At 39.8% G+C, this 13,087-nt stretch overlaps 1 protein-coding gene across 3 annotated transcripts in view; it reads right to left on the bottom strand.

Moving 5' to 3' along the window:
• The window catches only part of NRP2 (neuropilin 2), a 183,919-nt gene extending 172,014 nt beyond the window's left edge, over window positions 1-11,905 (bottom strand). For 2 of the 3 annotated variants that reach the window (XM_077448523.1, XM_077448524.1), the window contains exon 1: window positions 11,454-11,905. In XM_077448523.1, the coding sequence (XP_077304649.1) occupies window positions 11,454-11,526 (73 nt within the window). In that variant the 5' untranslated portion in view covers window positions 11,527-11,905. The remainder of the gene's footprint in view (window positions 1-11,453) is intronic. The other variant, XM_077448522.1, reaches the window with a different exon arrangement.
• Between the last annotated feature and the right edge of the window lie 1,182 nt (window positions 11,906-13,087).

Raw genomic sequence — 13,087 nt, forward strand, 5'->3', positions numbered from 1 at the left:
AATGTTGATGCATGCGTGGGAGTAACACCATTGTGGCCCAGCCATTCAAACGGCCAGAGAGGCCGAACCTGGAAGAAAGACCAGGCAAAAATGGAAGCACCAGGAGTGGTGACAGCTCTGTGCTGGAGGGCTCCATTTCTACGGTAAGTACAAGCACATTATGTTTTTTTTTTTTTTTTAAAGGAACGTTTAATTCTGCTTTAAATTGTAAATGCATTATGACATCTTAATTCTGAGAAACAGAAAGACTGGGAAATTCTGCTATTGCTACAACTGTGATTTTTTTGACTCATGTTACTCAGCAGTGATCTTAGTTTATCTGCTTCTGTTTTTTTTTTTTTTTTTTTTTTTAAGAACTAAAAAAAAAATCACACCCAAAGATTAAAGAATACATTTTGTGTTATGTGTTCACTCGGACTATCTTTCCTCCAAGATCTCACCACTGTTGTAGACAACGCGTAATTATATATCTAGTGTTACAATATGTCATTGTGGGAACAGAGAGCTCAAAGATATTCTATAGTAATGTACAGCCCACCCTTCCCCAGAGGAAGAGGAGACTTAAACACCCTCCGTTCTTTCTGTCGACTCTGGTGGGATTCAGACTGTAGATTTCACTTATCAGAGGTTTATTTTTACACCACATCTGCACCGTTGTAAGGTCACATAATTTGGCAGCAATCCCAGTAGTTAGAAATTAATTTTTTCCTTTTTAATACAAACTGGTATCCCCCAAGGGATTAGATCAACAGCCTTATCTGTATTTGACAGCTTCCTAAACCCCCAGAAAGAAATGCTTTCTTGTGCGAGGGTCTCTATAGTTCAAGACCACAATGCCTTGCAACAATGTGTTGTCAAGAACACTAACTGACTCAGGTCATCCCGCAGGTCTCTCTCTTTAAATTGACACAGTGTAATCAAGTTTTTTGCAGAACTGTAACAATATGCAATTGCATATACATTCCAGCAGAAATCCCAAACCCTACAACTACCCCACAGAATACACTTACATTTTTTTTCTCAATCCAACAGAAATGACCTATCTTTCCCTTCATTTTTTTAAAACAAATACTCTTTTTCAACCAACAGCTATTAATATATGCTCACTAGGTATGTTTTCAATGTAGATTCATATTATTTTCTCTCCATGATGTCAAAGGCTATGAAACAGTGCCATTTCAGACTCCGCAAGTCCTGCTGGCATCAATCTAGGTTAGACTTTTGATCAGGATTGCCCAAGCAGAAAAGTGGTAGGTAGCATAGATTTAAGTAATCAAATATGCATAAAATGAAATGATGCCCATATGGTGTTATTACCATTTAAAGGTAAATAAAGGCCATCCATAAATAATGCATGCTTTGGTTTTTACATGCACATCTACGCACATGCAAGATAATTATTACAGTAATTTTGGAAGCCTTGAGGGGAAGCACTAGGAGGAAATTGGACTCCATAAATTATTCAATTAATAAGTCACATATTCCTAAAAAATGACTTAATTGTTTTATGGACAACCCGTACCAGTATTGTTTCTAGTTTGTATTTTCTTTTATGTTATACAAAAAAATGGTTGCCAACAGACACAAGATAAACCTGAACCTTTGTTAGCTATTGTCTATGGACATCTTCAGATACCTTCAGCCACCTTGGGTGAGAGAAAACACTATTGGCAGAAAAACCAAACTTAAATGTACATGATACCAACCTTATCTATAGAAAATGGCACGTTCCCCATAGATACGGTTGGTATCAACTGTATCTTAGCTTGTCTTCTAATTTTGATTTTGTGCCCATGGCCTATTCCCAACTTTAATTTGGATCCAAGCAACATAAAAGACACCATGTGTAGACTCAGTTATTAATACAGATAATGTCCATTTACACAGCACTTCACATACATATTCTACATTCACATCAGTCCCTGCCCTCAAGGAGCTTACAATCTAAGGTATCTAACTCACATACACATATTAGGGCAAATTTTTACAGGATCCAATTAACCTACCAGCATGTCTTTGGAGTGTGGGAGGAAAGTGGAGTACCCAAAGGAACCCCACTCAGGAACAGGGAGAACATGGAAACTCCAGGCAGGTAGTGTCATGGTTGGGATTCAAACTGGCGGTCCTGGGGCTGCTAGGAGGAAGTGTTGCCCACTTAGCACTTAGCCACTGTGCTGCCCAGTTAGTTCATGTTTTTAAAAATCCCTAATGCTAAGAAAAGACAATTTCTAAACATTGCTTATATAATCTTTTGAATAAATTGTTTTAAAACTGAATTTGATTTCACCAGGGGGAAAAAAAAGAACATGAGTAGCAATACTGATAGCTTAACATAGTCATTGAGAAACACTGCGTTAACCTTCAAGTGCAACACCTGAGCCACTAAGTGATTTAATGGGTATTATCCGTAGGGCACAATTAAAATTAATTCTTTCTGATGCAATCCACTAGCGAATTATAGTGTCTATTAGACCACCGGTGGCCACATTATTATTTTTTAACTCCCACTTTTCCAAAACAGCTATCTTTATCTCGAGCGACAGCTAGCCTGTATCATTTGGTATCCTATTTCTGCACAGATGGTGTATGCATTTAACCCTGTGTCTTTACTGATAATGTAACGTACAAAGGTAGATCAAAGTCATATGTGGTATGAGTCTGATAACGCAGGTATCAACCAAACAAAGACACTGTCAGGCTCTTAAATGACAAGGCCCTATAACAAATGTTATAGTTTCCATTGTCTAACTATTGTCTCCTATTAAACACATGGGGTGTCAGAAGTATATAAAAACTAAATATTTGTCAGATTTCATAAATTCTTGGATAGATCAATAGCTGGCCAAACCTATGAGGCATTCTTTTCTTTGTGAAATAGGTGCCTTGTTTTGAGGCCTATATAGCATTATATGGCTATTGCTTATACTGTAATATTGTCTGTTAGGTACAAAATCTTTGATCACATTTGTCATTATTTGTAGTACCTTCTTATATCCTTTAGGTGTCCTTGTTTCCACAAACACACATAACAAGGATAGAAACCATGCAAAGGCTTTTAAAGTCACATTAAAGTCAGGTAGAGCATATAGGAGGACTAGGGTGACCACTGCATAATATCGGTCATTTAGATTTTAGACTATTTTTTTTTTTTCGAAAAATCACACTAAGCTTGTAGACACTAAAGATAAAAAAAAAAAACATACATTTTGCCTGAATCCAAATGAGTTGGATTTGCCTGTACATTACAGCTTAGAGTCTACTTTATGGGCAGCACAGTGGATTAGTGATTAGCACATATGTCTTACAGCAATGGGGTTCTTGGTTTGAATCCTGGACAAGACACTATATGCATGGAGCTTACATGATCTGTTCGCCCTGTAGTTGCATGAGTTTCCTCCTACACTCATATACTTCATAGACATGACTATTGTCTAAATTGGCCCTAGCGTGTGTGGGTCTAAAAATCCAACTGCAGACCCTGGTATGCATTTTAAGCATGGAGCCACAGAAAAGTAGGCTTAGAAGAGCACCAAGTATCGCATCATGGTCAGGGCAGTAAGGATGAGGAGGCTACTTTTGAAATGTCACAGTTGATACCTTGCCATCTTTTTGTGGCAAATATAGTTTGCAAAAACTGTCCATTTTATAATGGTTCTCTACTCTACATTAGTTGTGGCCAAGCTGGAAAAAAAATTATGAAAACTATTTGTAGATAGAGTCTCCAATTTAGAAAGGCTTGATGTTCCTTCATAGATCTTTCCAGATAATTTCAAAACAGGCAACATCTCTTTCAATGAAGGAAGATGTTTTTTTCAGTTTTGCAAGTTTTGGTAACAAAATGGGCACTTTGTATTTAAATCAAGAGCAACTAATTCCATGATATCTGCCCCAGCACAAGTTTTTCAATGAGCCCCATCATAATGAAAATGGTGGAAGAGAAAGCGTAATGGTACGATGACTTTATCAGCTCATCCATATTGTCACCATTTGCCCTTTCCTTAATCACCACATAATTTGAAAGTGCAGCTCAAGTAATAACCATCTATATACGTTAGACTTGACATTCAGTGTGTATGGCCAATTCGGTAAAAGAGCGCAACACCTTTGCCCCAGCAACAATCTTTTTGTGCATGCATGGCCTAACAAAAGCTATTTTTACTTACAGTCATAATTTTCTATTTGTCGTAAGAAAACAGAATGTTTTATGATTTTGTGGTATAACATTATAGGCTGAAGACCTATTTACTTCCTTGCTTCAAATAGAGCAAATTATACCAGCTAACCAGATTGCAGTTACTATGTACGCATTTGCAACCAATATTGTGCATTACCATAAAACAACTCCAATTTCTGATATGTTTCTGTGCCATATAACTATGTTATACAGTATATACTACATAACTATGGAATTGTAAGTTCAGCTACTTCCAGGCTTGTACAAAACGCAACATACTTAAGGTCAACAGGGATCAACCTGAATGTGAAATCTGTCTAACAGCATAAACTCAACCAACATGTGTAGAGTGTTTTCTAAGGGCATGAATCACCTATCAACTTGTGAGCATACGGCTTCAATACGGAGGCTACATCAGTGCCACCACAATACGATTTCCTTCTGGAACACATTGTGATTGATGGGATGTGACGGGTGCATGCACATAACAGTACGATGTGCCTCTGACAATTTGAAGCCAGGTGGGGAGGACTGTTCATTGTGGTTCTAGTGACCACCTGCTGTAGATCATCAAGAACAAGGTCAGGGAGCTGGGACATACTTTCCATTCTGATACTGGCGAACCAAAAGCTGGCATGCTGCCTTTTCACCTAGCTGTGCATTTGTATCACAATCTACTGACCATCTATTTCCCTCTTCTGTCTTTCTACAACTACAAACGCATTTTCTAAGGAACGGGTTTCTTTCCATGTCATACAACTATGCAAAGTTCCACTTTATTGGTGCGAGTGCAACCTTTATCAGGCCCTCAATCTCACTAAACACACATATGAACTATTACTCATCATTATAAATGAGATCACGACCACGAGCCTTATTTTTCTGCAGCATGATAGGCTGTTTGAGAAAAATACTACTGCCAAAACGCCTACAGATATTATGTTTGTATAGCTCCACAACCAAAGGCAAGCTCTATGCACTTGCGTCTCTCGATTGCACCCTACTAGTTTTTAGCTGTTCGGCTAGCGAGAACCTTTTTTGTGCCTCTACTGAATTCAGTTTGTACTTCCATTTCTTCTCTACAACATACTGGAATATTTGGAACACTTGTTAATATTATAACAGGTCGCTCAGAGTACATTCTTCTAGCTTGGATTCAGAAATATTTTATTGCATATAAAAAATACCATTGGCTTAACATTCACATTGTGTACTGCAAAAAGCTTACAGGCATTTTTTCCCCCTGTTAGCTCTCTACAGTAGTTTTTGCATAAGAATGTATAGCTGGCTACAGCCAAGTCTTCCACCCTACAGATCTTCCATGCACTACTAGGTTGAAAGCCTAGGTGGCACTGTGACTTCAAGAAATAAGGATCAGATTATCTTGCTGGAGTCCTAAGTCCATTTTAAAGGTTCAAGATAGCAAAAAAAACAGCTTTACTTGACAAAAATCAAATTTTATGAGCATCCATATTTACACATATACTGTAATGCAAGGAACTGGTCATGCGTTTGTCATTTGTATTAAATTGGTAATATTTTATATATTATTATATATTATCATATAATATAATACCAGGCATCCAATTTTTGATACCATGTCTATTGAAAATGTGTTAACAATTACAAAACAAGAGCGGAATGAATCTGATATATATAATTTACTGTATAGATTTTCATGTAGATGACAGTTTCCCCAATTAGACCCCCATATTTTCCACAACACACTCACCGCACTTTACTTCGCTAACAATTTTGAGTTCATCTCCACTTTGCATATAAGAATTATATTTAGAGAGCACGTTTCAGTTTGATAACTAGGCCTTTATGTTTCCCAAGCATTGGCACTCTACGGAATCATGAACCAGGGCTCAATAAGTACCTTACCAGTCAAACAGCAATAAACGTGTTATGATTCTACTGATCCTTGCGGCTATCGCTCATAATATTTTTGCAGAAAATTGGATAAACATTAGCAGGGGGACTGATTGTATCTGCAAAAAGAATTGAACTGTGCGCTAATACAATCCATATGTTTGCTGCTGCTTTAAAGTACAGGGAATACCACTGACAAACCTAAATGTTTTTTCCTGAAACAGCAACAGATGTTAGCAGCGGCGCGCCATTAAAACTGATGCAAAGTGGCTAATGTAGCAAAAGTGTATCAAGAAGAATGCTTTTTGTTGCCAATAGCAACCAATCAGGATCCTTTTTTTCATCTCTGGATTGCAGAAAATGATAGTTAGAAGCTGATGGCTTGCTGCAAGGAACAAAAATGTTCTTCTTAGCACACTTTTCATACATGAGCCCCATAAGGTTCTTGATGCTGCAATCAACATTAATCTACAGTTTAAGCCAACAGGATACTTTACATTGTAAGCTCTTAGGAGGACATCTTGCTCAAAACTCTTGTATTGAATTGTATTTTGACCATACCATCTGTTTTTATGTGTAAAATGCTGTACAACCTGTTGGCATCATTTAGATCCCGAATAATAATAATAATAATAATAATAATAATAGGTATTAATATTACTGTAAATATGGGTTAATTATAGAATCTTTTTAAGTGGTCAGCCAGTGGTTTTTGATCTCATTTTTGGTAGGCTGGCCATACATTATACGATTTTCCTTTGGATTTATCAAGACCATATAATGAGGTTAAACCTAAACACCTTACCCGATCTAAAGCTGCCAATACATTATACAATTTTCCTTATAGATTTAATAAGACCATATAATGAGGTCAAACCTAAACACCTTACCCTAGCTAAAGATGGCCATACATTATACAATTTTCATTTAGATTTACCAAGACTATATAATAAGGTCAAACCTAAACACCTTATCCTAGCTAAAGCTGGCCATACATTATACAATTGTCCTTTAGATTTGCCAAGACCATATAATGAGGTCAAAACTAAACACCTTACCCTAGCTAAAGCTAGCCATACATTATACAATTTTACTTTAGAATTACCAAGACTATATAATAAGGTCAAACCTAAACACCTTACCCTAGCTAAAGATGGCCATACATTATACAATTTCCCTTTAGATTTACCAAGACCATATAATGAGGTCGAACCTAAACACTTTACCCTATCTAAAGCTGGCCATACATTATACAATTTTCTTGTTCAACTTCCTTTAGATGTACCTTCAACTATATAGTGCAAGAGCCTGCCTGATTGCATACAAATTGAAAGTGTTTAGGTTTGACCTCATATTAAATGTTTTTGGTAAATTTAAAGGAAAATTGTACAAGAAAATTGTATAATGTATGGGCAGCCTTTGATTATTATTTTTTTTGTCGTATGAAAAATGTTTTAAATGTCTTTGGAACTGAGGTTTCTCTTGTGCTATTGGTCATCAGCCCTTCTCTGTTCTGCAGAAAGGACTTCACTTGTCTCTCCCAGAGGGAGTTTACCCCAGATGTCCCCATCCTTGACTCTCCAGCAATAAACGGGTTAACCAAGACACAGCTGTCAGTCTTAATGGGAAGAAATAAGTGTGAAAAGAAACCTACTCTGAGTGACACAATAAGAAGAGTCCCCACATGGTAAGGACAGAACATTTCTATTTCTGGAGGCCACATTACAAGACCGATCAGTAAATAGCATAAGGGATGTCCCTTGTGTAATACACTCTTCAGCTTTATGGACCATAGAAATAGTCTGCATACACACACACATAAGTCAAAAACAAACCGATCAGCACTGACAACAACATAACTACAACAAGGCCACAAAAAATAATAATAATAATTAAAAAAAACAACAAAAGCAACAGCAAGCCTCAATAAATAAATAGATAAATAAAATCAACAAAATAAAAAAAGCAACAGAATAAGATACATGTAAACTAATAAACCACAATAAATACACAAAACACGTCGCAAATAATATGAGACGAATTATATAGTTCTACAGCTTCCATCACAGTCAGGTTCCATCTGCTATAAAAAATTGACAAATGTATGCAGAAGGTTAAGCATCTGGCTCACACATAAATGCCACCCAGTCAGTGGCCATCATTCAGCTAATCAGCTTGCCTGCCACTGAGTTCAGCTGGCCCTATAGCCATATCAGTCCATTTGTCATAGTGGAGGAGGCCGATCGTTGGGGTGAACTGGGTTCAGTAATGTCCCCGAACGTCAGCCTTTCTCTTGATCAAGCTATGAGCGTGTATGTGACAAAATGTATGTCCCTTTTGCTGGGAAAATATTGAATATAAATCGATAAAGTGACAACAGTATAATTTATAGAAAGGAGGGAGAGGGAGCTGGGTAGGATATCAATATTGTATTCTGCTGGAAAACAGTAATGGACTAAATATTCAGATTTGCCATCTAGAAAACAACATCTACAACTAGCCATGTTTCCCTTACTACGCCTTCCATAGATGCCACCAAAGAACTATAAGTCCTTGCGTGTTCTACCAGTCTATGTGCTGAGACTTGTAGCTCCTCCATAGCTAAAAGAGCCATCATCCCTGGCAGTAAAGCAGATCACATAAAGAAATTCAGCCCTCTGGGCACTAATTGTTTATTTCATATGCTAAACATAGCTGTATGACTCTAGACGTAGTAATATGGCTGGAGAACAATTACAATCATAGGATAGCCTGGTTCATAATATTGTAGGTGAAAATGGGGTTATAGCTAAAATCAAGACAATTCATGTCTGAGCTATCACTACCATAAGCCAGGTAAGCCAGCCTTTGATCAAATAAGAATCTTACATGCCTCTATGATCCAATTATTCCACAACATAATTCACCAAGCTAAAGCAAAATAGGTTGCTTGTCCCTGTGAGATGTGGAGAGAGCAGACAAGTCGGGTATTTGTGACTCCGATCACCCCCCCCCCCCCAATCCCCCCCCAGGCGTTTTTTGCTACCCTTTAAAGTTTTTAATCACATGGGGATTGTCAAAGAAGGATGATTGCCAAAGCCACTTAGCTAGCCAGGGATCATAAGATGCCATTGCCTTCTGAAATCCCCTTTCCAACACCGAGATGGATAATCCTCTTTCTGAAATCACAGGGCTCATTCTCTCTTCTGCCAGTTCTGCAAATTTGCTGTGTCTTTGCTGAGCCCCTAGCGTTGTGATCAGGGACAGCCTTGGGTGATATGGCACCCAGAGAAGAAATACATCTCCTCAGCCTGGCACCCTCTATATTCCTAAAGGCAGAGCACTAAGACCAGATAAGTCAACTCATTGCCAAAGTTATGTAATGTTTCCAGAGCAATGCCATGTTCCCTATATGATGCCATGGTATTAGCCGGGTAAGATAATAGTGTAATGCAACTCTAGTGATCCCATGTTACTGTCAACTTAAACTTGTGCCAGTATTTGGGAGTTATCCTCAACAGTAAGTTAACCCAATCCACAGGTTTAGTGCTAAGAATGGAGACCAGGCTGCCATGTGCCGGTTTTGCTTAGTGACCCTGAGTGTACCTACACATGGCACTGACCACTATGGAAGAAGCCTCTTCTCCAGGAAGGTTTTACAGACAGGGGAGAGAAAAATTAATAAAAGGCATGTACCCTTTGTGAGTGATAAGCAGTTGTCACTGTTAAATATTTAAAAGTCCACCACCGTAGTGGTCAATGGAGTGGTCAATGGAGGGTGCCATGTGTAGGGACACCAAGGGTTACTCAGCAATACTGGCACATGGCACCCTTCATTTACCACTATGGTGGACTTTTAAATAATTAACAATGACAACTGCTTGTCTCCCACAAAGAGTAGATGTCTTTTATTTATTTTTCTATCCCCCTGTCTGTAAGACCTTCCTGGAGAAGAGGCTTCTCCCTCCAGGAAGAATTAGATCACCATTATTAATATTTGATGTCACCCTTGCCATACTGTAAAGAAGCGAGAGAGGAGACATGTTGAATATGTGAGAGGGATGTGAAGGGAAGATCTCTTATTTGGTTCCTAAGTACTCAGAGCCTACTATACATTCAACTAGTGTCCCCGTCCCCCCTGCAGAATAAGCCTCCAGGAGTGTCCCCGCCAGTGGATCCAGGTCCCATATGCAATGACAGCTCTGACCAGTGCAGGCTCGGTGCTTTGTGCCCCAGAGATTGGCTACTATGTATCCTTTGTGTATAGCAATCACTTTATCTCAGCTCCTCACACTGTAACAATACAACACTGTTTAGCTATGCAAATGAATCCACTACCTTTCATTTCCTAATCTCATTTTATGAGCCTATATAAAGCTCCAATTAGGGATTACTGCTCCCATTGATGACCTGGCATGTCCATTCCACATTGTTGCATTCGGTAGTGCCATTGTATTTCGTGCCATGGCCACAATTAAAGGGCTAGCTTCCATACAATGGGGGCTAATCTTATTTACAAGTCAGCAAGACTTTTTACTGAAAAAAGAGAAAGGAGCGATCTCCAATTTACAATGTGGATTGAGCCAGCTGCAGGGAAGAATAGACAGATAAGCACCTAAAATACCAGCCGGTGTTTGTGTGATCGCAGGTCACATGAGATTGCATTATACTGCTATATGTTACATATATGGTTATTGTAAGAACTGGTATAGGAAATCTAGGGTTGCAAGGTGGAGGATCCAGTAGACCTATGTGGTTTTTGGTTGTTCTGGTGTCATAGATCCCTCTTGAAGCTCCTTGCTGGTTTTAGAAGAAGCTAGCCCCCCTGCCACCCATGACAGCCAGGGTATGGAGGAATGGCATCTAATCTGACTTGACTGTCCCTCTCTCTGCTGTATCGCTATCTCTAGCAAACTGCAAACACAAGAAGAGTTCAAAACCACTTCACAGGGACCTCTTATGGTCTGAGGTTTGCACTGTTTATTTTATCTCAGCAATGTCTCTTCATTGCCTGACTTTCTATGGGCACAAGGCTCCCACTATAGCAGCACATTGGTCTGCCAATGATCTGCACTGATAACAGATCTATCACCCTCCATCTCACCCATAGTGCCCCTTCTTTTCAGCGTCCCTGCAAAACCTCTCATTGGAATTTCAATCAAGTCCTTATTAAATAAATATGAATGTTCTTCTAGTGGGACTGTAGGGACTGTAGGTAACTCATGAGGACATGCACTGCTTCAAAACATGAAGAGCCTTGGAAAAAAAAAAAGCCTTTGTAGTATTTTTAAAGCTTTGATTTAATCCAGATGTGCCATCCAGAGTGTCTCCATGGCTGAGCCCAGGAGAGGAGCAGAGGATCTGTCCTGCCTGGAGGGATGGATGGTGACAACTCCTAGAAGATGATGGGACATTGGAAGCTTACCTTTTTCACCTGAAACTTTGGATCCAGAAAAGTGCAGGCAGATAACTCCAAGCAGAAAAAACAAGATATCCATTGTCAGGCTGACGACCCAAATCACAGCTGATCTATGTGGAATCCCCTTATTAACAAGTCATTGGGCGGCTGTACACTCCTGATCCCGGCTGCGGCTATTCCTCCAGTCACTTGCTGCAATGTCCCCAATGTCACTTCTCCTCCCACACTGTCCCACGGCACATCGGATGGGTGACGATCCTCTATTATCGCAGATCATCGGAGCTCTCCTCCGATCTGATGGAGGCAAGAAGTTGGAGGAGCTGATGGTGTGTTGTCTGTGTGATGAGGGATGAGTGATGAGTGAGGCTCCTTCCTTGTGTGATCGCTGAGCCTCCTTCCTTGTGTCTGCCTCCCTCCCAACTACTCGGCTCCCTTTTACAGAAAGAGCAGCATGTGCATGTCAGTCCGGGGACTGGAGAGAGGAGGAGGAGGAGGAGGAGGAGGAGGCACTGCTCCCATCTACACACAGCCCGGCCCCTTCCCTCATACTCATTACAGAGCACATCCCAAATACCGCTTATTATAGAAAGCATAGCGAGAGAGACAGGACCGGAGACCAGCACTCCTCATCATCATTCACACTCGTCGTACACACTCCTCATCATCCGCACTCATCATACACACTCCTCATCATCCGCACTCCTTATCATCATCCACAATCCTCCTCATCATCCACAATCCTCGTCATACACACTCCTCATCATCATCCACAATCCCCAACATACACTATCCTCATCATCCACACTCCTCCTCATCATACATAATGATCATCCACACTCCTCCTCATCATACATAATCCTCATCGTACACACTCATCATCATCAAACACAATCCTCATCATCATCCACACTCCTCATCATACACAATCCTCATCATCCACACTGCTCCTCATCATCCACACCCCTCATCATCCACACTCTTCCTCATCATCCACAATCCTCATCATCCACAATCCTCCTCATCATCCACAATCCTCATCATACACACTCCTCATCATCATACACAATCCTCATCATACACAATCCTCATCATCCACACTCCTCATCATCATTCACAATCCTCATCATACACACTCCTCATCATACACACTCCTCCTCATTATCCACAATCCTCATCATACACAATCCTCATCCACACTCCTCCTCATCATCCACACCCCTCATCATCAACACTCCTCATCATCCACACTCATCATCTACACTCCTCATCATCTACACTCCTCATCATCCACACTCCTCATCATCTACACTCCTCATCATCCACACTCCTCATCAACTACAATCCTCTTCATCCACACTTATCATCTACACTCCTCATCACACTCTTCATCCATTGACACTCCCCACATCCACACTCCTCATCAACCAAACTCCTCATCATCTACAAACCTCATCATCAACAATCCTTATCATCCACACTCCTCATCATCTACAATCCTCATCATCCACACTCCTCATCATTCACAATCTTTATCCACAATCCTCATCATCTACACTCCTCATCATCTACAATCCTCATCATCCACAATCATCCTCATGCACAATCCTTGTCATCCACAATCCTCATCATCCACCTCTCAT

The sequence above is a fragment of the Lithobates pipiens genome, unplaced genomic scaffold (assembly GCF_037356315.1).
Source record: "Lithobates pipiens isolate NorthernLeopardFrog02 unplaced genomic scaffold, aLitPip1_a1.2 Scaffold_22, whole genome shotgun sequence".
NCBI classification, from domain to species: domain Eukaryota; kingdom Metazoa; phylum Chordata; class Amphibia; order Anura; family Ranidae; genus Lithobates; species Lithobates pipiens.